Genomic DNA, 26,420 nt, shown 5'->3' on the forward strand with positions numbered 1-26,420 from the left:
GAAAAGAACAACCCAGGGCCAGATGGTTTTAATGCAGAATTCTACTAGACTTTCAACGAAGAAAAATGTTAATATTCTTCAAATTATTCAACAAAATAGAAATAAAAGGAGCATTGGCAAATTCATTTTATGAGGTTGATATCCAAACCACACAAACATTCAACAAAGAAAGAGAATCACAGACTACTTTCCCTTATGAATATAGATGTAAAAACACTAAATAAAATACTCCCAAAACAAACACGGCAAGATCATCCACCGTGATGCAGGGATGGATGGTTCAACATACAAAAATCCATCAATGTAATCCACCATATAAACATAAAGAAAAAAGAAAACCCACAATCATCTAAGATCCTGGAAAAAGTCATTGATAAAATCCAATACACCTTTATGATTGAAGAGATTAGGAGAGATTAGGGACAAGAGGCATACCTAAGCCTAATAAAGGCAATTTACCACAAGTCAATAGCCAACATCAAAGAAATTCCATCAAAATTAGGAATAAGACAAGGCTATCCTCTCTCTCCATATTATTCAATATAGTAATTGAAGTTCTAGCTGGAGCAATAAAACGAATGAAGGAGATTAAGGGGATACAAATTGGAAAGGAAGAAGTCAAAGTATTGTTATTTGTAGATGATATGATAGTTTACATAAATGAACCCCAAAATTCTACCAGGGAACTCCTACATCTGATAAACACTATTAGTGAAGTGGCTTGATACAAGGTTAACAAAAACAAAACAAAACATAACAAACAAACAAACAAACAACAACAACAACATTTCCTATACACAATTCCTATACACAAATGACAAGCAGGCTGAGAAAGAAATCACAAAAGCCACAAATAATATAAAATATCTTGGGGTACTTCTAACCAAGCAAGTGAAAATCTTGTATGACAAAATTTTCAAGCCTTTGAAGAAATAAATTGGAGAAGATATCAGAAGAGGAAAGATCTCCCATGATCATGAATTGATAGGGTTAACACCATAAAAATGCCCATTCTACCAAAATAATCTACAGATTCAACTTGATCCCCATCAAAATTACAACACAATTACTTACAGTCCTTGGAAGGACAGTACTCAACTTCATGTTGAAAAACAGAAAACCCTTTCATCTTTTATAAGGTAGCTTTTCAGGATCCTTCTGAATACAAGCCTACTATGCAGTTTTGCCATTAGATATACTTAACTGTTTAATCAATATTAACATATATTAAAATTATAAAGGTGATATATTACTCTAGTCATCAACAAAATAATTTGTTATGGGACCTTAAGAGCAAATCATATTCACTTTAGCAAACAGTAAGATCTTTAGAAAACTCTAACGTAAACTCTCATCTTTACACCTTCCAAAAGAAAGTCAGTTGAAAGACAGTTGACCAAAACAACTAAATACCAGGTACAAAAAAAAAGTACACAGACATCAAACTATGTTAATCTGTACATGTTACTTGTCATATCCTTGGCGCTATACATTAGGGATAAATGCTTGGAAGTTATAGATATCAAGGCATCAAAAATCCAAAATTGCCTTAAATTTTACATTAATAAAGGAAAAGCTAGAACATATTACTAAAGGACATTTTCATCAGCTACTTTTCTTTGTGATTTTTCAGTGGCACCTGAGTCTAGGAGAGTGAATGTAGCAGAATCCACACCTTTGATATATTAAAAAAGATTCACATGTTACCCAGTCCTGAGCAGTACAGGTCAGTCCTGAGCAATCTGGTTAGGTCCATAGATATCACACCACGGAGTTTACTCAAATTGTTCCCATCTCACACACATTTAAACAGCTAACATTTTCCTCTCTGAGTCAACTGTTTTGTCTTAAATAAGGTCCTGGGTGCCCCTTGCTAAGTAAGATTCACCATGGACATGCAACAGGAATCCACCAGGGCTTGGCTGGAGCTTGGACAACAGGAGATAGAGGCCAGCTTTCATTGTCTGGAAGCTGGCCCCTTTGAACACCCCTACCTGCAGATGTTGTCACGATCTCTGTAGTGTTTCTGAGGCCCATGAAATCAAACTGATAGAGCCGCCATGATTTCTGATCGGCTGCCTCAACCGAATTTTTCCTCCAACGATAAATCATTTCTTCTTTCGGGTAGCCATCTACAAACAGAGCAGATATTAGCCCCTGCAAATTTAGATTCATAAAAGCTTTATGTCAGGCTTTGTTTCTGATCACCTAGCAGTAGTTACAGTTTTAGGTGCTGTTTCTTCTCCATTTTTTTTTTTTTTTTTTAAGACACAGAAACTCCAAAAGTCAAAGGGCAAAAAACCTTTACACTGCCATCAGGATGAACAAAGGCTTACTTAGTCAGGAACCTCACCCTGTCTGCATGGGTGCAGTGAGTAGGAGACTACTGTCTACATTTCCTTAACCTTGAACTGTGGTGGTGATTTGACCTTCCAAAAGAGGAAGGGTTTCCTGGTGTTACCAAATACCAGTTCTAGTCATTGGCCTAAGCAACATACCTTCATTTGTATTTCCCATAAAACCATGAGTGTGGAGTAATCTGCTGGAGTGTGGCTGATGCCCTAGGACACCATTAGGAAAACAGTCTCCTCCAGAAGCCAACTGTCAACCATTTCTGGGCTAAAGGCTTTTAACCATCCTACCTCACGTGGGAATGTTGACTGGCTTGAGTGTGCAAGCAAGCGCAGCTGTTGAGAGCTCCTGAGTGGCAATGGTCCTGTCATATTGAGAAGACATTGTTTTGCTCTAGACCTCTGGATCTACCTAGATACCTCTGGCTCCTACAACTTTTCCACTGTCTCTTCTGAGATGGTCCAGAGGACACCTAGGCAGAGTTTCCGGGTACCGGGTACGTGGCTCAGGGTTTGTACCTACCCACCACTGTCCTCACGAGTCACCCATGACCAATTCTTCAATTTAAGCATGCTCACAATTGCCTGTCAGCTACACCTTCCTGAAGATCTCACATTTACCCTCTAGTAGAACATTTTATAAGATCTACTTCCGCTGAAGTAGGCTCTAGTGATTAGCCTTCAAACTAAAATCATCCAGGCTTTGCAGCCAGTCAGCGGACAGCAAGCCACAGCAAGCTGGAGCCAGAGCCGCCTTCCTAAGCCCTGGTGCAGTCTGGTAGCTCACTTGCAGAGAACCGAACCTTGTATTTTTTGGTTTTGAGCCTAACTAACCTTTAATGGCTCAACCATCTCTCCAGCCTAAGAACTGAACCTATACGGATAATTCCTGTCTGTCTCCCTTTTCTCCCTCTTGACATTTTATGCGTGATATACTGAATTGAAAACTTTTTATAAAAAGCTCACCATTCATATTTATGTTTATTCTTCTTTGTATGCTTAGATAAGAGAAAAATGCCTTCTTAAATGCTCAGATAAATGCTCCTGAATTCTTTTTTTAACTTTTTAAATTCATACCAACCACAGTTCCCTTTCCCACCACTCCTCCCCATCTCCTCACTTCCCTCCACCTCCATACACTCCTTAGAGAGGGTGAAGTCTTCCTTGGTGAGTCAACAAAGCCCGACATATCAAGTTCAGGCAGGACCAAACTGCTCCCCACTGCATCATGGCTGAGCATCCCACCATAGGGAATGGGCTCCAAAAAACCAGTTCATTCACCAGAGATATATCCTGGTCCCACTAGGGGCCCCACAAAAATCCCACAGCACACAACCCACGTTCAGAAGGCCTGGTTCCATCTCATGCAGGCTCCCCAGCTGTCAGTCCAGATTCCATGAGTTCCCACTAGCTCAGGTCAGCTGCTCTATGGCTTTCTCCATCATGATCTTGACCTCCCTTGCTCATATAATCCTTCCTTTCTCTCTTTCATGCTTCCTAGAACTCATTAGCTTACATTCTTCTGTCTTATATAATTCAGGACCGCATGCCTAGTGAATAACACTGCGCACAAATGTCTGGATTTTCTTACATTAAGCAATAGTCAAGATAGTCCCCAACAGACATATCCACAGGCCAACCTGCTAATTCCTCATTAGAGTATTTTAAACCGCAGGTAATTCTAAGTTGTATCAAGTTGATAGTTAAAACTAGCAAGCACATAATTCAAAGGTCTACGACTCCACTCACACACATCACAGGTGAAATGTGATGGCTAATTATCAGTTTGTGAATAGAATTCACTAAAGGAAATCCCAGTCATGTATAGGCACTCTATGTCAGAAAACTCATATACTTGCCATCACCATAGATGATCGTTATAAACTGACAAATCTTAGATTTTTTCATCTTTTTTTTTTCTTACCTACCTCTAAGGAAAATGGTTTATTTTCTTCTTAAGTAACACTAAATACGCCAAGCTTAGCATTCCTAAGAAGAAAATCAATGATCTGTAAATGTAAGTTATTCCCATCGCAGAAGGGACTCTTAAAAGGGATGGGAGAACTACCAACCCAATGCAATGTGCAGCCTTCATGGATGCTGACTCAAACCAGGTGACTACGGAAAGCAGGGGATACTGTGCCCAGATGTCTGTCCATGTTGTTAGTTAAGGACTCCATGAGAACTTGTCGGGGTAAAGACAGTAACACAACAGGAGCGTGTTTCTGCCAGGAGTCAAGTGACGTCTGTGCTAGAGAAGCCACGTAGCGCCTTGCATTTATCCGAAAGTGCATTGCTCAATGCATGAACACATGAAGTCCAGAGAACAGACTGATGCTCTCTGTGCAACTGGTGCAGGCTCCTTCACACTCGTCACGGGGTAAAAGTAAAGCTTATTTGGTAAATTAAATAACTGTTTTGAAATTCAGTAGATTTATCAAAATATTTTCATGGCCTGAATTCCAAGAAATCTGAGCACGGAGACAGTGTGCTGGCATATTCTCGTAATCCCAAATTTTGGGAGGTAGAATCAAGAGCTTCAGAAGTTCAAGACCAGGACATCCAGACAAATACTAAACACAGAAATGCCAGAATTGAATAACATCATAAAATCAAATGGACCTAACAGACATCTATAGAACATTTCATCCGAAGACCAAAGAATATACTTTCTTCTCAGTAGCACATTTCTCCAAATGTGACCACAAAGCAAGTCTCCACAGGTGTAAGAAACTGAAATAGTACTGTGTTCTATATGACCGCCATGGCTTAGAGCTGGATATCGGCAACAGCAACAATAACAACAAAAGGCAGAATGCGTATAAACACGTGGAAACTGAAAAAAATCACTGCTCATAGAAAACTGAGTCAAGACAAAAATTAAGGAAGAAAAATGAAAACATTTTAGAATTGAATGAGAACGAAAATACAACCAATGGGACATAATGAAAGTGCTTCTAAGAGGCAAGCTCGTAGCACCAAGAGAACACCTCCAGTTTATAACATGTAACAGCGCACCTAAAAGCTCCAGAGCAACAAGAAGATCTAGTCCTGGAAAAAGTATAAGGGAAGAAACAATTAAACTTACTGCTAAAATAAAAATAAAAACAAAAAGTAATTACTAAGAATCAATGAAACAATAAATTAGTTCTTTGAGTAAACCAACAAGATTGACACTCCTTAGCTAAACTAACCAAATTATAGAGAATGAAAAGACCAAAAAATAAATTAGAGGCAAAAGGGTGGCATTATAAGATATACCAAGCAAATTTGGAGATTCATAAGGATATAGTGTTAAAAATGTATTTCATCAATTGCATGAAATATATCTTGTAAGAGAAATGGATGCATTTCCTGACATATGGCTTACTAAACTTAAAATGAAATAAGCAATTTAGATAGATCCAAAACCCCCCACAGAAACAGAAGTAATTAAAAATAGTCCATACCCCCTGAAAATGCCCAGAGAAGGATAAATTTAACACAGAAATATACCAGATCCTTAAAGAATTAATGCCAATACTCCTCAGAACCCTACTCCCCCTAAATCCTAATTCTTTTGTGAAGCCCCTATTACCTTGATATTAAAACTACATAAAGACCAAACAACAGCAACAAAAATACACTGTAGGACAATATCCTTTAAGAACATAGGTACAATAATTCTCAGTGAAATCCTTGTAAAAATGAATCTAAGAACACATCAAAAAGATTATTAACCACGATCAAGTAGGCTTCATCTCAGAGATGCAAAGAATGTTTAACATATGTAAATCAATAAATGTAATACATCCATAAAAAATAAAGATTAACTGTAAAAACCACATGATCATCTCATTAGTTGCAGAAAAGATCTTTGACATAATCCAACATCCCTTCATGAGAAGAGCCTAGAGAAACTCAGGCTATAAGGGACATACCTCGACATAATAAAGGGAATTTACAGTCATCATAAATAGAGAGAAACTCCGTATTTCCAGTAAAATCAGGAACAAAGCAAGATTATTCACTCTCTCCATACCTATTCAATAGAGTAATTGAGTGTTAGCTAGAGCAATAAGACAACTAAAGAAGATCAAGGGAATACAAACAGGAAAGGAAGTAGTCAAAGTATCTTTATTTGCTAGCCTTCTTATATACAAATGATTAATGTTTCAAAAGAAACCAGGGAAATAATATCTTTCACAATAGCCTCTAAAAGTATCTTGGGATAACTCTTAACAAAGCAAGTAAAAGTTTTTTACAATAAAAACTCTAAGACATTGAAGAATGAACTTGAGGAAGATGTCGAAAGATGGAAATAGCTCCCATCCTTATGAACAGGTAGGATTAAGGTAATGAAAATAGCATCCTAGCAGAAGCAACCTACATGTTCAGTGCAAAATTTCAACATTATTACTGACAAAAGAATCAGCTTTATGCAGAAATAAAAAACAAACAAACAAAACAACAACAAGGAAAAAACCTCAGGATTGCTAAAGTGATCCTGGATAAGAAAAGGAGTGCTGGAGGTATCACCATCTCAAGTTATAAGATGTGATGTACTGCAGAACTATAGCAATACAAACAGCAGAGTATTGACATTAAAACAGACCTGCAGATGACTGGAATTTAGTTGGAAACCCATACAATGCTCCACACACCTATGGAGACTTGATTTTTGACGGATAAGCCAAAAATACATCCTCGAGAAAAGGCAGTGCCTACAACAAATGCTACTGGTCAAAATGCAGACAAACAAAAATGCATCCATATATTTCACCCTGTACAGAACTCAACTCCAAATGGATCAAGGACCTCAGCATAAAACCAGGTACTACAAATCTGTTGAAAAAGAACGCGGGGAACAGTCTTGAACTCATCAGCACAAGAAAGGAACTGTTTTTTCTTTTGTAATATATAGTTTGGAGATTTTATTTATTCATTTAATTAAAATTTTCTTGTCTGAATGTATACACAGGCCACTGGAACTATCATTGAACAGGGCAGGCTATATCTCAAGCTGACAACAAAACCTGGCAGTGTCCATGTATGATGCTAGTTTTGCAGACACACAGTTAAGAGAGTGAGAAGCCTATGGAGGCTTTTCTCAATATTTCAAAAAAGCCAAAGAGGACAGACAATATTTAATGTAGTCAGATTCCATGCAAGGGTCTATGGGCAATGCATAAAGGTGTGAGAAACCGGCAAAGCCACAGTAAAGAAACCAGGATGTTTAGATGCCCTAGACGTGGATTGTCCCCTACAGCTGGCTTGAGTAGGTCAAGGATGGTTCTAGTGGCCTGTGGGTTCTTGCCTGCTACACTGAGAAAACCTCTTCCCTAGATGATCTTGTTCAAGCAGAGGGCACCTGTCACAGTACTCCTGTGTGTGTGTGTGTGTGTGTGTGTGTGTGTGTGTGTGTGTGTGTGTGCATGCGCAGGTGCGTGCGTTTGTGCGCGCACCTAGGAAATTTAAATGTTCAATGGGAGGCTTTGGAGAGAGGAAAGGGTGGAGGAAAATGGTTAATTATATTATGATCTCAAAAAAATGAAAGAGATAACTTCAAAAACCATCATGGCTTAGTGTTCTGGTGTGCCATTTGGTGTTACTACATTACTTCTACCGTATAACTCATGAGACAGCATACACAAACATCTACTACAAATCATGCCACATTTTACTTCATGGTTTTCTGTGACGGGGTCAGTATCCCACAACCACAATTCTTGGGACCACTAATAATGTATGTTCTTCAAGATTTCTCTTCTTGGGGAATACTTTCATATGCATAATGAGTTTTCATAAGGATGGGACTCAAATCTCAATATAAAATTCATTTATGTCTCTTATACCTGCATCACGAATGCAACTTTGTACGGTATGATTCTGTTGTCACAATAGTTTCACTGTGTTATTGACTATGACAAATGAATTAGGTTTCTTTTTAAAAAACAAATTCTAACGTATTAATTGTAGGACTGATGTAAGAGAGGAAGGTTCAGAGATAATGTTGAGCAGCACAATCACCGGCCCACCTAAAATCAGGGCCATGGGAGACAAGGAGTAATCTGAAGGATGGTGGGCAGAGCATGTCCTCATGGCGCCCTACCTGGGTATTTTCATTTGTTTAGCTCCCACAGCAATCACCTCTGGAGAATAAGTCTAGATTGTTCTGCATTTGGTCATTGCAGTCAGAAGCAGGAGGGAAGGGCACTTCCGCACGCAGCTGCTCAGTCCAGAGACTTCTCAAAGAGACACATTATACTGCCCCACAATCTCCGATACAGGGGAGCCACTGATGCTCCTCCCACCCCCCAAAAAAGATCAAGTTCATGTATCCCCAGATTGTGAGTCAGCCCTAGAACTCCTCTGCACACTTGACAGACATGTGCAAGAAATGCAATTTCAGGAAAGATGATTCCATTCCGATATCAAAGGCTAGATCAAATTAAACCTTTGTGGCTCTTTCACTCGGGGTGGGAATTGGCTGGACAAGAACATGCCACCTGTCAGAAGCACTATTATTAAATGGCACAAAGCACAGTGAGGATAAGCCGAAGGAGCAGAGGGAGATTCCAAACGCTGGAGCAATGACACATGAAGAAGGCTTCTGTACTGACCCATATTCATAGCAAGGAAATAAGTAGGTGTTACAGGCCCTACTTCTTTCTGTCTCCTCTTCCAGGTTGAAGCAGCAATGGACAATGAGAGATGCTAAACACCATGTCGGGAGAACCATTCAGTTCAAAACTGAAGTTTTTGAAGTGTGGCTGGGTACCTTGACAGATGAACTTTGAGCCCATTCTCAGCCATGGACAGAGGGGAAAAACTGGACACAGAGACGAGCACTGTGACACAGACAGAGAGAAAACAGGACACAGACGTGAGTATTGTCAGTGACCAGGAAAGAGGAATGTAAGTCAAGTCACAGAGGACTTGCCAGGTCGGACTTGGGTGAAAATGTCTTCAGGTCTGGAGTTGCTGGCTATCTTTGATGGATAATTTCCCTTTGCATCGACCTAGGAAAGGGTCTCTTTCCAACATTTTCTCCAATAATAACAGCTTCCACTGAATCTTCTGTAAGGCTGATATCTGATTAAAACGTAAGTGACTGGGAAGTTTGGAATGTTACAAGTACAGAACCAAACTATCCTGGGCCATTAACCCCCTTGGGGTTATTATCCTCCTCTGTGTGTAGGCTAAAACCTCTGCAACAATTTAGGTAAACCCTATGGAATGTACAGACAGTTATCTCCCATGAGTTTCTGTGACATGTCTCCATGATGTTTCTACCAATGCGTTTTCTAGTACCATCTTGCATTGCCAGTGAGTTTGTGGAAAGTAGAGAAGTGCTGTTAGCTCTGGAATCCTGGACAGTCCGCCACTAGGGCTGATCTTGGGAATCCAGCCATGTGGACTCCAATTTAAGAATGGGTGTTAATGCATTCCCAAGATAAATGATAAGTGGCTGTGTTATTGGAGAATAACTTATACAGACAATAGCAAAGAACCGCCACAGTGGTATTCCTGCTCCAGAAGATGTGGTCTCTGCCCTCCTGATGTCATCCATGACCTAAGAGAGAGAGAGCCCGCTCAGTGCGTCTCTACCCTCCGGTCATGTCTGCACCTGAAGCCATGCCCAAAGGGATGTGGCCACTGTTGGGAGATGTCATTCTGTATATATGTTTCTCTTAATGGGTAATGAATAAATCCCTGTTGGCCAATAGGAAAGGGAGATATATGGGGCTAGGAGACAAGGAGGATCCTGGGAGATGTAGTAGAGAGGAGTCAAGATGTAGGGCAGCAGAGAAGAGGTCAGACCCTTTCTCTGGTAAGATAAGACCACGTGGAAACAGATTGATAGAAATGGGTCAATATTTAAGACAGACCTAGCCAACAAGAAGTTCTAGCCATTGGCCAACAGTGTGTTGTTTTGGGACTGATGCAGCACTGGTACCAGGCAGGCAGGAAAGTACTCATAACAAAATGGTACCTGCAATGTAGGTACTAAAAACTTCCACTTAAAACTTAACGAAAGCTTAAAAAAGGATTTTGAAGACAAAAGAGCAGAGACAAGCAAGGCTTCTTGGTAGCAGAACTTTTCTCCGGTGGGCTCTGTTTTGCTAGAGACAAGACTTGCAGGCTTCCTTCAAGGGTGGTTTCCTGATTCGGCATGAGCAGTATGCTCTTTTAAGAGGCCCTGCTACCAAGCCAATGGTGTCTATGAGCAGCTGGCAGTGACCACATCTCCAAGCATACTGCTTGATGGCAGTATACGCCCAGGAGGTGAACACAGCTCTCACTGCTGGCTGTAAATGTACCCCTGCCATATTGGAAAGCCAGTTGCCAAAACAGCTGCTGCTTTAATTTTAGCAATGTTGTTGTTTAGCAGATATAAGACTCGTCGTGGCCAGAAAAAGATAAAGGTTTACAGTAAAGACAGATTAAGATAAAGAAAAACCTCTAAAGGTTTACAGTGTGTTTTAAAATATATGCAGGCTTGGGAGAGAGAGAGAAAAAAAAAAAAAAAAAACAAAACGAAACAGGATAAAGTGGTTAAAAAAAAATAGAAAGAAAGAGAGTAGCTGGGTGTGGTGGCACACACCTTTAATTCCAGCAATCAGGAAACAGAGGTAAGCAGATCTCTGTGAGTTCAAGCCCAACCTGGTGTACAGAGTGAATTCCAGGACACCAAAAGTTACACAGAGAAACCTTGTCTCAAAAAATGAAAAAAACAGAAGTAAAAGAAATAGGGTAATAAAAAAGGAAACTAAAGATGGGAAATACACAGAGAGTCTGGATACCGTATGCTATTGTGTTGTCTCTGAACTGCTCAATTGCTAAGGAAGGAACAAACTACTAAAATACACTTGATTATCAATGCTGTTAAATTAATCCAACTTATATATTTTAAAATGTTTTGAATTCAAAATTTAAGTGGAAGGACAGGTTACTGGGGAAAAGAATTTCTATTTTTGTTTCCACAGGAAATATAAAGTTGTGGATTCCTTTCAGACTAACATGATTTCATTAAGCAAGGCCCCCTGAAACAGTGTTCCAGGTGATCCAACACTCAAAACAGCTGGGACAAGGCAGCCTTGAAGACTATAGCCAGGATTTCTGCATCTTCTTAGGATTCCTGTGGTACAGTGTCCCCAACCAGCAGGAAGCAGTTTGGAAAGAATGACACCAAATTCCCAAATATAGTTTATAAATGTTTGTTTTCATTTAAATTGAGTTGCTTATAAATGGTTAATAATCACAACCAATCTCTTCTAAAGGTAAAAGGGGGATTACGGTAATAGGAATGAATACTTTGTTTTGGAATGGATTTTCATTTATTGATACAAATTTAAGGTCAATTTTGTGGTAAGTATATTTCTCCTTTTGTTTAGGTATTGTGTTTGCATAGCTCATTTAAAAATGTAATGTATAATTAAGTAAAAATTGTATATAGTTACCTGTGATAGTTGAAGTTTATAGTTAGGTTGGTTAGGTTTTCTAGATATACCTAGGTGTATTTCAATTGGATAGGCACTCTTCAAACCTTTCAAGACCTACAGAATATGGCATTTAAAATAGTTTAGGGTTTATCTTGACAATGAGACATAACTGTTCCTGGCAACACCAACTGCATCAGAAAGAAAGATGGACATCGAAGAAACTCATTATGGAGTTTACTTCCAATATGACAAGACAAGCCATTTGGGCAAGATACTGCTCTTGTCTGGACTGTTTGACTTTATGCTGTATAAACTAGACATGCAGGACCCACAGGAAAGTGACTGCTGATTCAAGATGAACATTGCTGCAGAGTTCCTGCTTCATGAAAGAGTCTGCCAGACAGTCTGCGGGACACAGAGAAAAATGACTGACAAACTGCCAATACAGATTGACAGTTTAAAGTTTCCTGCTTTGCTCAGGAGTCTGCCAGACACACTATGGCCTATGGGCTGAAGATGGAAGATTACAGAAGAACTTCAGGTGACTGACCAGGCAAGTTGTCTCTGTCATTTCTAGAGTTTGTATACTATCCTTCTGTGGTCTTTGATGGAGTTGAAGACAGATAGTTGTGGTTATAGTTTTCCTTAGTTAGGATTAAAGACAAGTTACATATAAGACTTTAGACTCACAAAGATAGAATAGATGATGAAATATTTTCTTTAAATCTTGCTAAATGTTAATCGACTATTGTTAACTGTGGTTCTTATTTGATAATTGTTTTGTTATATATTTACTATGTTAAAGCTAAAACCCTTCTTTTTATTTAGGCAGAAAAGAGGAGATGGTGGGAGATGTCATTTTGTAAATATGTTTCTCTTATTGATTAATGAATAAAGCCCTGTTGGCCAATAGGAAAGCAAGACAGGCAGGGCTAGGTATAGAGTTGATATTTCTTATTTCATTTATCTGCTCATTTGAATCCTCTTCATGGAAATCACATTTTACATTTCGGTTACCTTTCTTTTCTGATATTGAGAAATTGTGAGCTCATCATACTGCATTGCTATCTTAGTTAGTGTTCTATTACTGGGATGAAACACCATGACCAAAGCAACTTGGGGAACAAAGTGTTTTTGTTTTTGTGGTTGTTTTGTTTTGTTTTTTGTTTTTTTCTTACACGTCCTGATCTCAGGCCTTTATAAAGGAGTTAGGAGTTAGGACAGAAACTCAGGGCAGGTGCCTGGACAAAGGAGCTAACGAAGAGACGCAGAGGCCATGAAGGAGTGTTGCTTACTGATGTGCTCCTCTGGGCTTGTTCGGCCTGCTTTCTTAGGATACCTGGAGCCACCAGCTCAGGGTTGACATCACTCCATATGAGCTGGGCCTTCTCAGATCAACCTCAATCAAGAAAATGTACCACAAGGTTGTCCAGAGGCTAATCTGGTGGAGCCGTTTTCTCAAATAACATCCCCTCTTCAAAAATTCCTCTGCTTGTATCTATCTGATATAAAATAGAACAATTGATATCTCATGCATTTTTGTGTGTCCTTTGCTGTGTTTTTCTGTTTTAAATATATATTGCAATTATATATATATATATATATATATATATATATAGTTATACCACTTCCTATTTCTCTTTCCTTCCTATAGTTCCTCTTCCTCTTCCCTCTTCCCATGTCTATCACTCCTTCTCAAATTGATGACCTTGTTTTCCTTGATTATTATTCTCTCTCTCTCTCTCTCTCTCTCTCTCTCACACACACACACAGACACCCAAAAATGGCTGCCTAAACAAGGTCTAAATGGTAACAAAACCAATAGACATGCTACTGCAGAAATGTAAAAATCTCATGGGAGTCCAAACCCTAGATAAAGAGCTACAGGCAATTAGTGACTGTTGAGAGAGGGAACTTTTCTCTCCCAGGGATGATCCCTTTGATTGGTTTTCCAGTGAAACACTGTCATCCCTAAAATCATATACATACAAACAAGATTATTTTACAGTGGAATACAGGAGTTGAGAGACGGTTGAACAGTCAAGAGCACTGGATGCTCTCCCAGAAGACTTGGGTTCAACCCCTAACACGCAGATAGCAGCTAACAACTGTCTGACAGTCAGTCCTAGGGGATATGACGACCTCTTCTTCCCCCTCTGGGCCACACATGCACAAAAGATGCATGAAACGATGTAAAATCTCAAAAACAAGTATAATGGGATGTACATTTCTGTTATTTAAATGGACTGGTATTGTGGTCACAGAAAAAGTACAAATAGTAAACTCACAAAAACTTTCATACGCCCTAGGAATGCCACTTCAAAAGTGCAGCAGCCATTTGAGAATATTAAAGCGTTTCAAACCAAACTGTACGGTAATTTCCTGGCAATTACAATGTTACTCGTTCCACAGGGATTTTAATAGCTTTAGTCCAGCCTTCCTTTCAGAAGGAAGTCAGGATGGCATGTGGGGCTCTTCCATCTCTGACCATGTCAGCTAATAGTTCCAAAGAAGTAATGACAACACACCAGAGAAACTCTTTTCTTTCTATTTTTTCCCCTCATCTTAAATTATACTTTTTGATTCATTTTGGGCACCACAAAAAATAAAATAAGAAGTAAAATAAAAAGTAGCAAAACCCTTCTCTGGCTTGTATAAAAAAAAATTCTAGAAATGCAAAAGTTTTGTTTTGTTTTACATTTTTCTTGGATTTATCATCTTAAAGTTTCAAAATAGAGTGGTTTAATTTTTTGTCCCTTTAAGTGTGTGTCTGTTGTGCATATGTGAGCACACAGGCAAAGGTGTTTGTCTGCATGCAGATCTGTCTGCCACACTGTGCACCACCCATAGAGGACAGTAGAAGGCATCCGATTTCCCTGGGACTGGAGTCAGAGATAGTTAGTTAGGAGCCACTACAGGGGTATTGTGGGAATTGAACCTAGACCTCTGGAGATGGTCTTAATGTTTGAGTCATCTTTCCATCCCCAAAGGAATATTTCTTTAAAGAAATTTTATTGCATCGTCATAGTCTGGGAAGATGACTCCAGCGAAGGGATCCACAGAGCCCCACCGTTGATCCTTTGAAGACTGAATGTCAAGGGGTCATAATGCCTGCAGCCTTTCATTGTGAAGCCAGGTACCCGTTACAAGGGAGAGTTAGTGAAAGATAAAGAATGAACACAGAAAGGAAGGACGTGAGGCTATTTGTTACATGTCAGCCTTCCTGGAGGCATTAAACTTATGTCCGTGTTAGAAACAATGCAGCATAAGGATAAACTGACTACATTTTATATCTCGAGCATACTCTGAATATATGCGAAATTACGTGGAAAGCACTCGACTTGGGAAGCAATTACACTTTTTGTTTTGCTTTGTTTTTAACCAGATACTTTCAGAGAACTTTTGTCTTCTAACAACTTTGCATGCTGTCAGTGTCTGTGGTTCTGCATTCTCTCCGAGTGCAATCCCTTCTTTCTGTCAAGACGCCCCGGAATTGTCAACCACGTGATCTGTGTATATGGGCACCTCAGTCCTCACAGAAATTCTTGCCTTGCCTTTGTTCAGCTCTTCTGATAGGGATTCTGTAATTTGCCCTCATCAAAGCTTGAAAATTGACTTGAATCAGAGTTTTTAAGGAGCTGTAATACACTATCATCAAACCCAGTGCTATGCAAGAGAAGTGCACTCAAACTACGTCTTCAGGCACAATTATACGGATAATTATGTCATAGCTGGTATTCAAATGAAAATGAGTTGCATTTACAAGTAATTATTCTACATATTATTTTATGCTGCTGTCACCCATATCCAGTCAAAATGGTTTTTTTTTAATGTATGATGTTTCTCATTTACCTAATTTCAGATCCAATTCATGACCACTCACTGCAAAGTGCTTAAAACTAAACCCATTGTCTTTTATAATGTAACCTTGTATATCTGCATTCCACCTTCCTTTGGCAAACATCCCTGGCATTCCGATCATGTTCCATTTGCTGTTTCATTTGGTCATCAGAATGTTTCCCTGTTGGATGGACCACATCTGCTCAGCATCTTCCTTTTATTTTTTCTTTTTAGCTCAGGCGTTTCTTCACTCTCCTGTAGCCCATGTAGTAAGTATACCCTGATTGATCTTTGCAATTATGCATTATCTCCACCTGAATACTTCAGCTTTACTCCCTTGTGAAGAATCACATAGGCTTTTCTGATTAGGACCCCACATTGTCTCCTAATTCTAGTCACAGAGGCCCACATGCCGGGGAGGCCACCCCAGCTTCAGTCCTGATTACGCTTCGTTTTCTTGTCTATAATTAGTAGTCATCAGGCCACAACTCAAATGCACTTTGATGACAGAGTTTAAGTATTACTCCCCCTAAAGCAATAACGTCTTTTCAAAGCATGAGTTTGGTGCCTGAAGTAAGGGTGTAATTGGCTGAGGAATCTCAAGGGGGTGGCCACCACACCTGAGGGCAGACGGGAGTCCTCCAGTAGGGCCTTCTTCAGGGGTGTGGGGACACACTGGTTACACTGATTGGGGACACACTGTTCACGTATTAGTGGGAGACACTTGCTGGTATCCCTCTGGACAGTGGACAGAGAATTCTCGTCCTTTTTTCTACACTAAGGGCGGCACAGAGGCAGCCGACTGCAAAGCAGTCAGCGAAAGGGCATTCTCATATTGTCACCCATATGTCCCTTCCTCGGCCCTGTCAGAGAACCACTCGCCTCCACCCATCTGTCACTGGTCCCCTACCCTAACCATCAAACACTGGGACTGAGTATTCATCACGTTAGGGGTACCTTCTACTGCAAACACATTGGAGTTTGACAAACAAGCCAGGTTTAACCTGAAAAGAAAGAACACAATCAACCAAGCACCATTCAACACGCATGAAACTATGCCGGTCACCTTCTACAGATTAAAGCTATACAGCCCATTTGTGTAAATCCTTGCATCTCATAATCTGCCTCCAGGGGCTGGGGTGCAATCGCAGGACACCTGCTCAGCATGTGTGGAGATCTGAGGTGACTCCTTAACTTGAGAACAAGCAAACGAACAAACGAGCCCCCAGCACCAGGAGTGGAAGGAAGCTGGAGATGGTGAGCGCTCAAGTCCACACTTACCACACTTACTGTTTTGATTTGTCGATTCTGTTCAAGTTTCCCATACCCTTCCCCCCCTTAAAGGTCCACTCCAGCTGTTATCTGAGCACAACCTGACATTTTCCATCTTCATTTGCCCAGACCATAACTGTTCAGTCCAGGAGACCGGTGACGAGTGAAGGGCACACTCCCAGTGTACAGACAATGGCCAGTTCAGGGGATGGGGAACATAGGAGGAGCTGCACTAACCGACTCTAGGAGAAGCTCTGTGAGGGGAGGATGAGGGCTGCAGGGGGAAGTCACACCCCACAATGCAATGATGACATCAGCATTTAGCATTGCTGTGGCAGTCTCTCACTGTATTCTGTGATGGGATGAAAAAGGCCATGTGCTCTCCTCTCTCTCTCTCTCTCCCTCTCTCTCTCTCTCTCTCTCTCTCTCTCTCTCTCTCTCTCTCTCTCCTCCCCCCCTCGGACACATTGTCTGTGGCATTTTCTATTTTCTCACTGTCATTTTTTTTTTCTGAACAGCTTGCAGCTGAGTGCCAACTAATTTATTTTAAGTGCCTTTTACAGGAAAATGTCACCGTGCTGCAGCACACACCTTCAGAGATGAAACAAAGGAAGACCGTCCACCAGGCATGGAAGGTAAAAGACGAGAAACTCGGGAGAACTAATAAGTAGAACACAACCAACAGACTTCCCCCTTCTCTCATCGCGAGGCTAGTGTTTGTCATAACAGTGCTGGAATGGATGCACTTCTAAAGAACTGATCCCTTATTTGCCAGCTAGTTATTTTCCCCAGAACAAACAAGCTGCAATATTCCATTGCTTGGTTGTTCGGTTCTCTCAGACTGGATTTAGGCTGCTGCTGCTCTAAACCCAGCCACTAGAGGGCAGAAGTCTGCTCAGCAGCCCTGACAAGCACAATCCATGCCTCTTGTTAAGTCTACTGCTCAAGACACCTGCAGGCTCACAGCTGAGGGTAAGTCTCCTTGCTGAATGAGGCTTCCCGCTCTGATGGGTGCAGCGGCTTCCTTGGCTATTGCATAACATCTTAAAAGTGATGCAGAAAGATTCTGGAAACATGGGAACTTTGCCCTACAAAATCAGGCAAAGACACATTCAGGAAAATCGGTAGGGCGATGTCTCATCTGTGCACCTAAACTGAAACAGAATTTTGACGGGGCAGAGGGAACAATGTTGGGGAGCAGCACCAAACTGCAGTAAAGTGCAAGGGTCTCGCTGGAGACTGCAATCAATACTGACTATGTAAGTCAGCAAAGCGCACCTGGAGAAAACGCATGACTACCAAAGCCCATGAATAATGAAAGTAAGTGAAGTTAGTTAGTGTTGCCATGGCCTACTTTCTGGAAATAATGAAAGCAGAGCAGTGATAAGCCAGCGGAATTGTAGTAATTCAAAAAGTAACTTCTAAAATAATACAAGCTACGGTGTAATTCAAAAAGTAACTTCTAAAATAATACAAGCTACGGTGTAACGACCGAGATAATAGAAGAGGGGAACAAGGAAAAAAGTAATGGACTTAAAAGGCTGCAGGGAGATAAAGAGGAGAGAAACACAGCTGTGCGAACTGAAATGCCCCGGGAGTCTCCTGGAGAAGATGCTGGAAGAGGAGGTGCACCTGTGTGGCCGGGTGAAGGAGTGAGTCAGTTAAAACCAGAAGAGGGCGGGAGGGCGGGCGCACGTTGGAAATCTACAAAGGAAGATGAAGGCAAGCTTGGAAAGTGTGCAAGAAAAGGTGTGTAGTGCAACAGTAAGGAGGAGGCAGCCGCAGCTCCAGCTGTGCATCCCCCTGGCGGGGCAGGGTGTGGGGCAGGATTCCCATGGCTCAAGTGAGAGCAGGAATTCTATCCCCAAGCACAGGCCCACAGAGCACTCTATCTCAACCCCATTCGTGAGATGTGGATACAGCCCTTTCTCCTATGAACTGGTCAAACATACTGGGATCTCTTTGTGCCAGGCCGTATGATGCAGAGGGCAGGAGAGGCTGCCATCGTGAGAGAGAACCCAGTAAAGATGATGGCGGCTAATACTCACATGTCGAGGTGCTTTAAGCGGGCCTCCGGCAGGCAGCCCTGGAGAGAGGAAAGGCACGGGAAAGCAGTTATGGGAAACAAAGTGCAGGGAATACTGAGAAACCAAGGGGGCAGACAGCGAAGCTCAGGGGAAACAGATCTACTGTCAGGGGCCCAGGCACAGGACTCCTCACCACAGGGCAGCTGTGGGGTTTTATCGACCATACAGCCCCAGTCTACTGGCGTAGAGCCCAGCTCCTCCAACGTTCTAGCGGTATCCTTAGTGCCAGATGGAATTAACTCCCCCCCCCCCCTTTCTGGTTGACCGACATCCAGGAGGTAAGGAAACCTCAAAGACAGGTCCTCCACCACCATGTATTTTTGTGTTGTGGCCGCTTCCCGTACTCCCCATGCATTTTAAAGATACTGCCTGCCCATCTAAAACTGACAGAACCAGTGCGTATGACCTGGGGATGCTTGGGAGGGTAAGGAAACATATCTTGTCCACAGACTATAAAACTAAGAGTGATCAGCGTCATCCACCAGCATCCGTGGAGGGAAAGCAAGGGAGATAAGACAGCTAGGTGGAAACTGGATGTCTGTCCAATACACACTGCTCAGGAACCGCAATAAACCATATAAAAAGTAAGAGGACACAGTTTCACTGGCCATCGTCAGCCCTCTAGGAACTGACACATGCCAGTGAAACACTTGGACCTCTTGTTTACAACAGTCCCCTCCCTCCCTCCCTCTCTCCCTCCCTCCCTCCCTCCCTCCCTCTGTCCTTCCCTCCCATTCTGACTTTTAATTATTTCAGTGCACTTTTACCATCAATTTTACTTTACTATACTTCAGTATTTTTATGGTTTTATTCCTACCTCTGTTCATACATTCATAACATTTCACACATCTTTTCATTACTGGATGATTTAAAATGAATGTCCTTATAGTGTCAGTTATTTTTCTCGTTTCTATGATGAATCACTTGACTAGAGAAAGGAAGGAGGGTTTACTGTGGCCCACGGTTTGAGGGCACAGTGTCCATCAGGGCAGGGAAGCCTGTCAGTGAGAGCAGACACAGATAGCTATGGGGACGATGATGAAGATGACGAATCCTTCACTGATTCTGGACCACCTTTCCCCAGCTTTTCTAAGCATCCAGGAATCTTCTGGGCTTCTAGCACTAGTTTGGGACTGCTGAGGCTGAGACACCCCAGAATCAAGGACCATGCAGCTATCTGGTTCTTGAATCTGAGTGTGAGTTTGTCGTGTCTACCTCGGCCAACAAGGAAACACGACTCTTCTTCAAGCAGTTTACTCAGGAAGCTTGTACATCAGCTTCTGCCTCCCCCAGCCCCAGCAAGCCCTTAAATGTGCGCTCACTGCCCAATCAGCTCATGCCACCTGGCCATCCTGGATAGGCCACAGAAGGAGGAAGCACACCAGATCCATCAAGCCCTTCCAAATAAGGCTTCTTTACAGCTAAGCTCAGACTACCTAGCATCCAGCCAGGCGCCACCTTGGGGCTGTGGCTTCCCACATGAGTCTGCTGGTATTGTTATCTTAAAATCGACTTCGATTCTTTAATATATATGTACATACATTATATACATTTACTTACCCTGTTGGTTCTGTTCCAATAGAGAACCCTGACTAAAATGCAGTGGCTGAACCAGAAAAAATTTTTTTAAAACTATTTTTACCTGGGAGGAGTTACCTTTGGGGGCATTCTCAGTTTTCACTCTCTTCTTTCAAGTTAATTTTCATCTTCACAAATCGGGGCCTTCAAAAAAATGAGGTCTTACCCTCAGGCAAGGATATGAGGTTTTTCTTTAATGTTCTCAACCTTATAACGATTGTAGCTACTCTCTCCATACTTAACTTGTCTGCAACTTAATTAAAGCTTCCTCACCCTCTACCATTCACCACACCACACCCACACCCTTTTTACATCTTTTTTTGCCCCTGCATCTCTCTCTCTCTCCCTCCCTCCCTCTCTCTCCCTCCCTCTCCTTATCCCTAGCTAAGAGCAATTGTAGCAACCATGAATTCCATCTTCTCCCTTGAAATATCCTTCACCAAACGAATTAGATCTTCATTTTTCAATTCACTGGTGTTCCCAGAATACTAACAGAATGCAGCCAGGTGTGTGTGTGTATGTGTGTGTGTGTGTGTGTGTGTGTGTGTGTGCATGATATGGAGAGCCCTGCCAGTGAAGTTCCTAACAGAACTGCTCTGCTCTGACACATCATGAGATAGGCTTGCATTTCGGGCATTTTTCTTAGAATGCTGGTCTTTTAAACTCCTGCTCGAATGAACCATGAAACTCCATCTACAGAATACCATACCCTCTCTAGCCTGCCATTTGAAATGGATCCATAGGCCTTGCAGCTGCTTTTCACTTCCAAAGGCCCATGAATCACATGGCTGGCTTTGTTAAAGAAACAACCCCTCTTCTTGGTAAAAAAAAAAAAAAAAAAAAAAAAAAAAAAAAAGATATATTAGTTCCTTTTCTTATTGCTGTGACATAATGCCACCCAAGAAAGGTGACTGATGCTGCAGGTAGAACCACCATGTCAGGAAGGCTGGGTGGTGAGAGGGGCTCCAGCTTCGAGGCAGGAGCATTAGGCAGCTGGTCACATGGCGTCGATAGCCGGGAGCAGTGTGAAGGGAATGAATGGTGATCCACTTGCTCTCTACTTTTGGTCCAGCCTGGGAAGCCAGCAGGAATGGTGCTCATACCCAGTGACACATTCTTACCCCAGTTAAAGTGTTCTGCAAATGCTCTCATAGACATGCCCGGAACTATGTCTCTTGAGTGAGGCTAATCTACGCCCAGTTGAGAATAAAAGTTATATAACCAGCCAGCCATGGTGGTGCATGCCTTTGATCCCAGCCCTTGAGAGGCAGAAGCAGGTGGATCTCTGTGAGTTTGAGACATGTTTGGTCTACATAGTGAGCTCCAGGACAGCCAAGACTACATAATGAGACTGTCACAAACATGCGAACAAACAAACAAACGTTATCTGTTATATTTTGTTCCAATTGTAAACTGTATTACCTTAGCAGGGTTTTGTCACTATTGATTACACATGTTCTATATTTTTGATAGTCCTCATCTTTGCATACTTTTACATATTTTACAGTGTTTCTGTGTTCTTTATCGGTATTGATGTCACAGAAGTCAAGAATAAGCTGATCAATGAGTAGATCACCAAATAAAAATGAAAGGGATTCCTAAGCCAAGAGATGAGCAATTGTAATACAGAAAACAAGAAACACAGAAGAGCAATGAAACATCATGCTGTCTAGTCTTTAGTGTTAATTCTCCACCTGGATAAATCTAGGACCACTAGAGAGACTGGCCTGTGAGAACAGCTGCAGCTGCTTCTCCTGGGAAGTCCTGACAACTCTGGGCGCTGTGGCGAGGCTGAGACCCTGCACTGTGTGCGTGTGGAATCGGAGAATGCATGTATCTGTTTGCTGTCATTTGTTCCTGATGACGGATGGGATCTGCCGGCTGCTTGACTTTGCGGCTGCTTCAACTTCTCCATAATGGTGGCCCGTGCTTTGGATGGAGTCAAGAGTATTTTACCACAGAAAGAAGAGAAGAAATTAAGAAACGTGACTCATCCACTCCAATGGTAACAACTTTTCATCTAGTGAACTTGAAGTTACTGAAGTAAATAAAGTGATGGTTTAAAATTCCAAGAGTTTGCTGGCATAGAAAAGGAATGGCTAGAAATATAAACAAGTGAATTATTTCTGTAAAGTTTAGCAAAACAGAGTGAAAATGTTAGGAAAGAATGGACGAGAAAATCAACAGTATGGATGAGGAGATAAACTTTTAACAGAAAATTTACAAAACCTTGAGGGAAGTGGATATATAAACATAAGAAATAATTAAGCTCAAGACAAATACATCGAAAAAAGAGTCTCACCAAGAACCAAGACATACTGGAGTTACAACATCAAAACTACAAAGCAAAGAAAATATTTAAATTACATGTGGAAAACACCATATCATAAAGGCAACAAATTAGAACAACACTATATTTATCATGAACAACTATGACATTTAAGAAAGCATAAAAATGATATATTTTAAGACCAGAATAAAAATCAAGAGTTTTATACCCAGCAAAGATATCTTTAAAACTTGTTAGAGAAATAAGGACAATTTAAAAACAAGCATAAAATAAAGCAGTTTTATGACTACCAAGCCAATTTTGTAGAAGATGGTTGAAGGACTACTATACACCAAGAAGGAAGAAAGAGAGTCTAAAACATGAGATCATAAGAAAGAACAAATGTTACAGGAAAAAATAGATTTAAAAAAAAAACAGGGCTAAGAAATAAACTATTGTATCCAAAACAAGAGAAGAACAAATAATCTACAGAAAACAATCAAACGAAATTACAGGAATCAGTAAGCATCTCTCAATAATAGCCTTAACTAACTGAATTCAATTTACCAATAAAGAGACATACATTAGTTAACAGCTTAAGAATAATTTCAATGGTCAAGTCTTTTCAAAAAACACATTCATTGAATCTACAAGGATGAACCCAACTAACACTCTAAACAATAGTGGAGAGGGTACTTTTAATGCCCTTCCTAGATAATGAGATTGACTACTATTTTATACGCCATCCTAGAGCCTTCATCTAGTAGCTGATGGAAGAAGAAGCAGACACCCACAGATAAACACTGAGCTGAATGAACTCCTGGAATCCAGGAAGAGTGATGAGCAAAGGGGTCAGGACCAGGCTGGAGAAAACCACAGAAACTACTGACCTGAACAAGAGGGAGCTCATGCACCCCAGTCTGATAGCTGGGAAACCAGCATAGGACAAACACAGATTCCCTGAATGTGGTGTCAGTTGGGAGGACTGGGCAGTCTATGGGGCCTCTGGTAGTAGATCAGTATTTATCCCTAGTATATGAATGGACTTTGGGAGCCCATCCCACATAAAGGGATGCTTTCTCAGCCTAGATTCATGGGGGAGGGCCTAGGCCCTGCCCCAAATGATATGACAGGCTTTGAAGACTCCCCATGGATGTCTCCTCCCTGGGGAGCAGAAAGGGGATGGGCTGGGGTTTGGTGGGGGTGATAGGGGAGAATGGGAGGGTGAGGGGACCGGGACTGACATGTAAAACAACCTTGTTTCAAATTTAAATAAAAACAAAACAACAAAAAGAAAATGTGGTACATACACAAAATAAAAATTTACTCTGCCACAAATAAAAATGAAATGATAACATTTCTGGGAACACAATGGGCCTGGAAATTACATTAAGCAAAATAAACCAGGCTTAGGAAAACAAATGTAAAATTTTCTCTAATATGAACAATCTTGATTTAAAAGTATGTGTATGTGGGTTATGAAAGACAAAAGAATATCAAGTGAAGGGTGGAGGTGACCTTCAGGGAAGGGGAGGGAAGAGACATATAATGCATTTGACATGAAAGAAGAGGGGTTGTTGTGCATAGGGACCAGGGGGATAAATCAACCCAAAAGTTGGAAGAAAAATAAAAAAAATAAAGCAGATTCAGCAGGTTGCGTTATTCATTTGTGTACTGTGTACACACACACACACACACACACACACACACACACACACACACACACACACACTAAACCCGATTATCCCCATTTTCTTTTCTTTTTGTAAGGTAACCCAAATCCAGAAAGACATGTTCTTACTCACATGTCAAATGTTTAGATTTGCAAGTTTAAATTGAAGAACCTACTGAATCCAGAAGACTAGAAAAGGTCCATTGGAGGAGAAGGACAGGAGAGCTTTATAATCGTATCATTTCCTTCTGTCCCTTTTCTCCATCCAACCCTTTCAACAATTCCAATGTGTTCCCTCTCTCCCAATATGAAAACCTTTCCTTTCCACCCTTTCTTCTCTCTCTCTCTGATGTTTGTGTTCATATGAAAGTGTTGTGTTGTCACCACACACAGATTCTAATGCTCCCCTGAGAAGCTGTAGGGAGCTAACCAGAAATCACAGAGCCAGATGTGGAATGCCTCTCCTTGAATGTATGGTCCTGGAGACTCTCAAAAACTATACTGACTATTGCTATTACTCATGTTTCCCAACGAGAACTTGATGGGAAGACCCCATTGCTGAAGACACTATACATTTTTGTCACAGGATATAAAGAAATGAAGTTGATATTAGTTTCCTTTCTGCAGGCAGAATTTCATAGTACTTCAAAGTTATATGCAGGATGCAGATGTCATACAGAGAGTTATTAACAAACTGACCCAGCTGTAAACCCTACAATAATGACCAGTGTCAAGATAGGCTTAGGAGTTGAATGATGGCACAAATTTAATGGGGGCAACCAACTCCCTTGAGATTAAATATAAGGCCTGCTCCACAGATGGAAATATATATCTGATCCTGTAAGTCTGGCCAAGAACACATGTTCAATGCATTAACCTCTTATTAGTTTTATAAATGGACATAGAATCAAAACACTCTAAATTCCTACCTTTATACATAGATCAGTGCATCTCTCAAATCTCATCAGAGAAGTATATGCAGTGAATAGTGCTTAATACAGAAACTCACAATTAGTCAGAATATCCATCTGTAGAGTAGGGAAAAGTAGGTTATAGCAACCACATCTTACCATAAATGGAAATAAACCCTGATGGGGTGAAAGCAGAGAAAGTGGGAACTCAATACATCTTCCCAAATGCCTAGATACATATCAAAACTAAAACAGAAGGGAGAAACATTTACAATATTATGCAACTTTTAAATCACCTTAGTTGGAAAAGGCTTCTGGTCTTATAATTAATATTTATACAGCTATGACTAACTTCCTTTATTTCTAGTCTTAACTCTTTGGGGAAAATAAATGTAAACTTATTACTTCAGGAAGCTTTGTTAGAGGCTACAGATTATAAATTAAGTGGTTACTTGTTTATCAGTTTTGCTATTTTGAAAGATGTTAGAATTGTGATTGATATGAAAGATAATCTGCTTCTTTCCTGGTCCCATTTACCTGGAATATTTTTCTATTCATTGGCTATAAGGTAATTATCCATCCTTGAAGGTGGGGATTGTTTCTTGTAGATAAAAAGGATGAAATATTTTTTAATCCAATAGATTAGCTGTGTGTGCGTGCATGTGTGCATGCGTGCATGCATGTGTGTGTGTGTGTGTGTGTGTGTGTGTGTGTGTGTGTTCATCGGGGAATCTGGTAACTGATATTTAAATTTATTGAAAGTTGTGTAGCAATCTCTGTCATTTTATTGGTGGTGCCTTTCTTCTTAGTCCTTCTTTTTGTAACAACTGTGCTAATAGTATTTATTTTTTAACTTCTTAGATAGGCTTCTGCTTCTATGCTATCTAAGTGATCTTTCCAGCACATTCACTCAAGCTGTTTGGTAGTCATACATGTTTTTGTCACAAGAAGTTTTTTTTTTCTCCTTCATTATGGCAGGTAGTTTTGCTATGTACAGGAGTTTGGGGGTGGCATC

General features: G+C 40.8%; 1 protein-coding gene across 2 annotated transcripts in view; it reads right to left on the reverse strand.

Annotated features, from left to right (window-relative positions):
* The window catches only part of Gabrg3 (gamma-aminobutyric acid type A receptor subunit gamma3), a 462,959-nt gene that overhangs the window by 42,961 nt on the left and 393,578 nt on the right, over positions 1-26,420 (reverse strand). For both annotated transcript variants that reach the window (XM_051174265.1, XM_051174264.1), the window contains exon 6: positions 1,995-2,132. In XM_051174265.1, coding sequence (XP_051030222.1) covers positions 1,995-2,132 — 138 coding nt within the window. The remainder of the gene's footprint in view (positions 1-1,994; positions 2,133-26,420) is intronic.

The sequence above is a fragment of the Phodopus roborovskii genome, unplaced genomic scaffold (genome assembly GCF_943737965.1).
Source record: "Phodopus roborovskii unplaced genomic scaffold, PHOROB, whole genome shotgun sequence".
Taxonomy (NCBI): domain Eukaryota; kingdom Metazoa; phylum Chordata; class Mammalia; order Rodentia; family Cricetidae; genus Phodopus; species Phodopus roborovskii.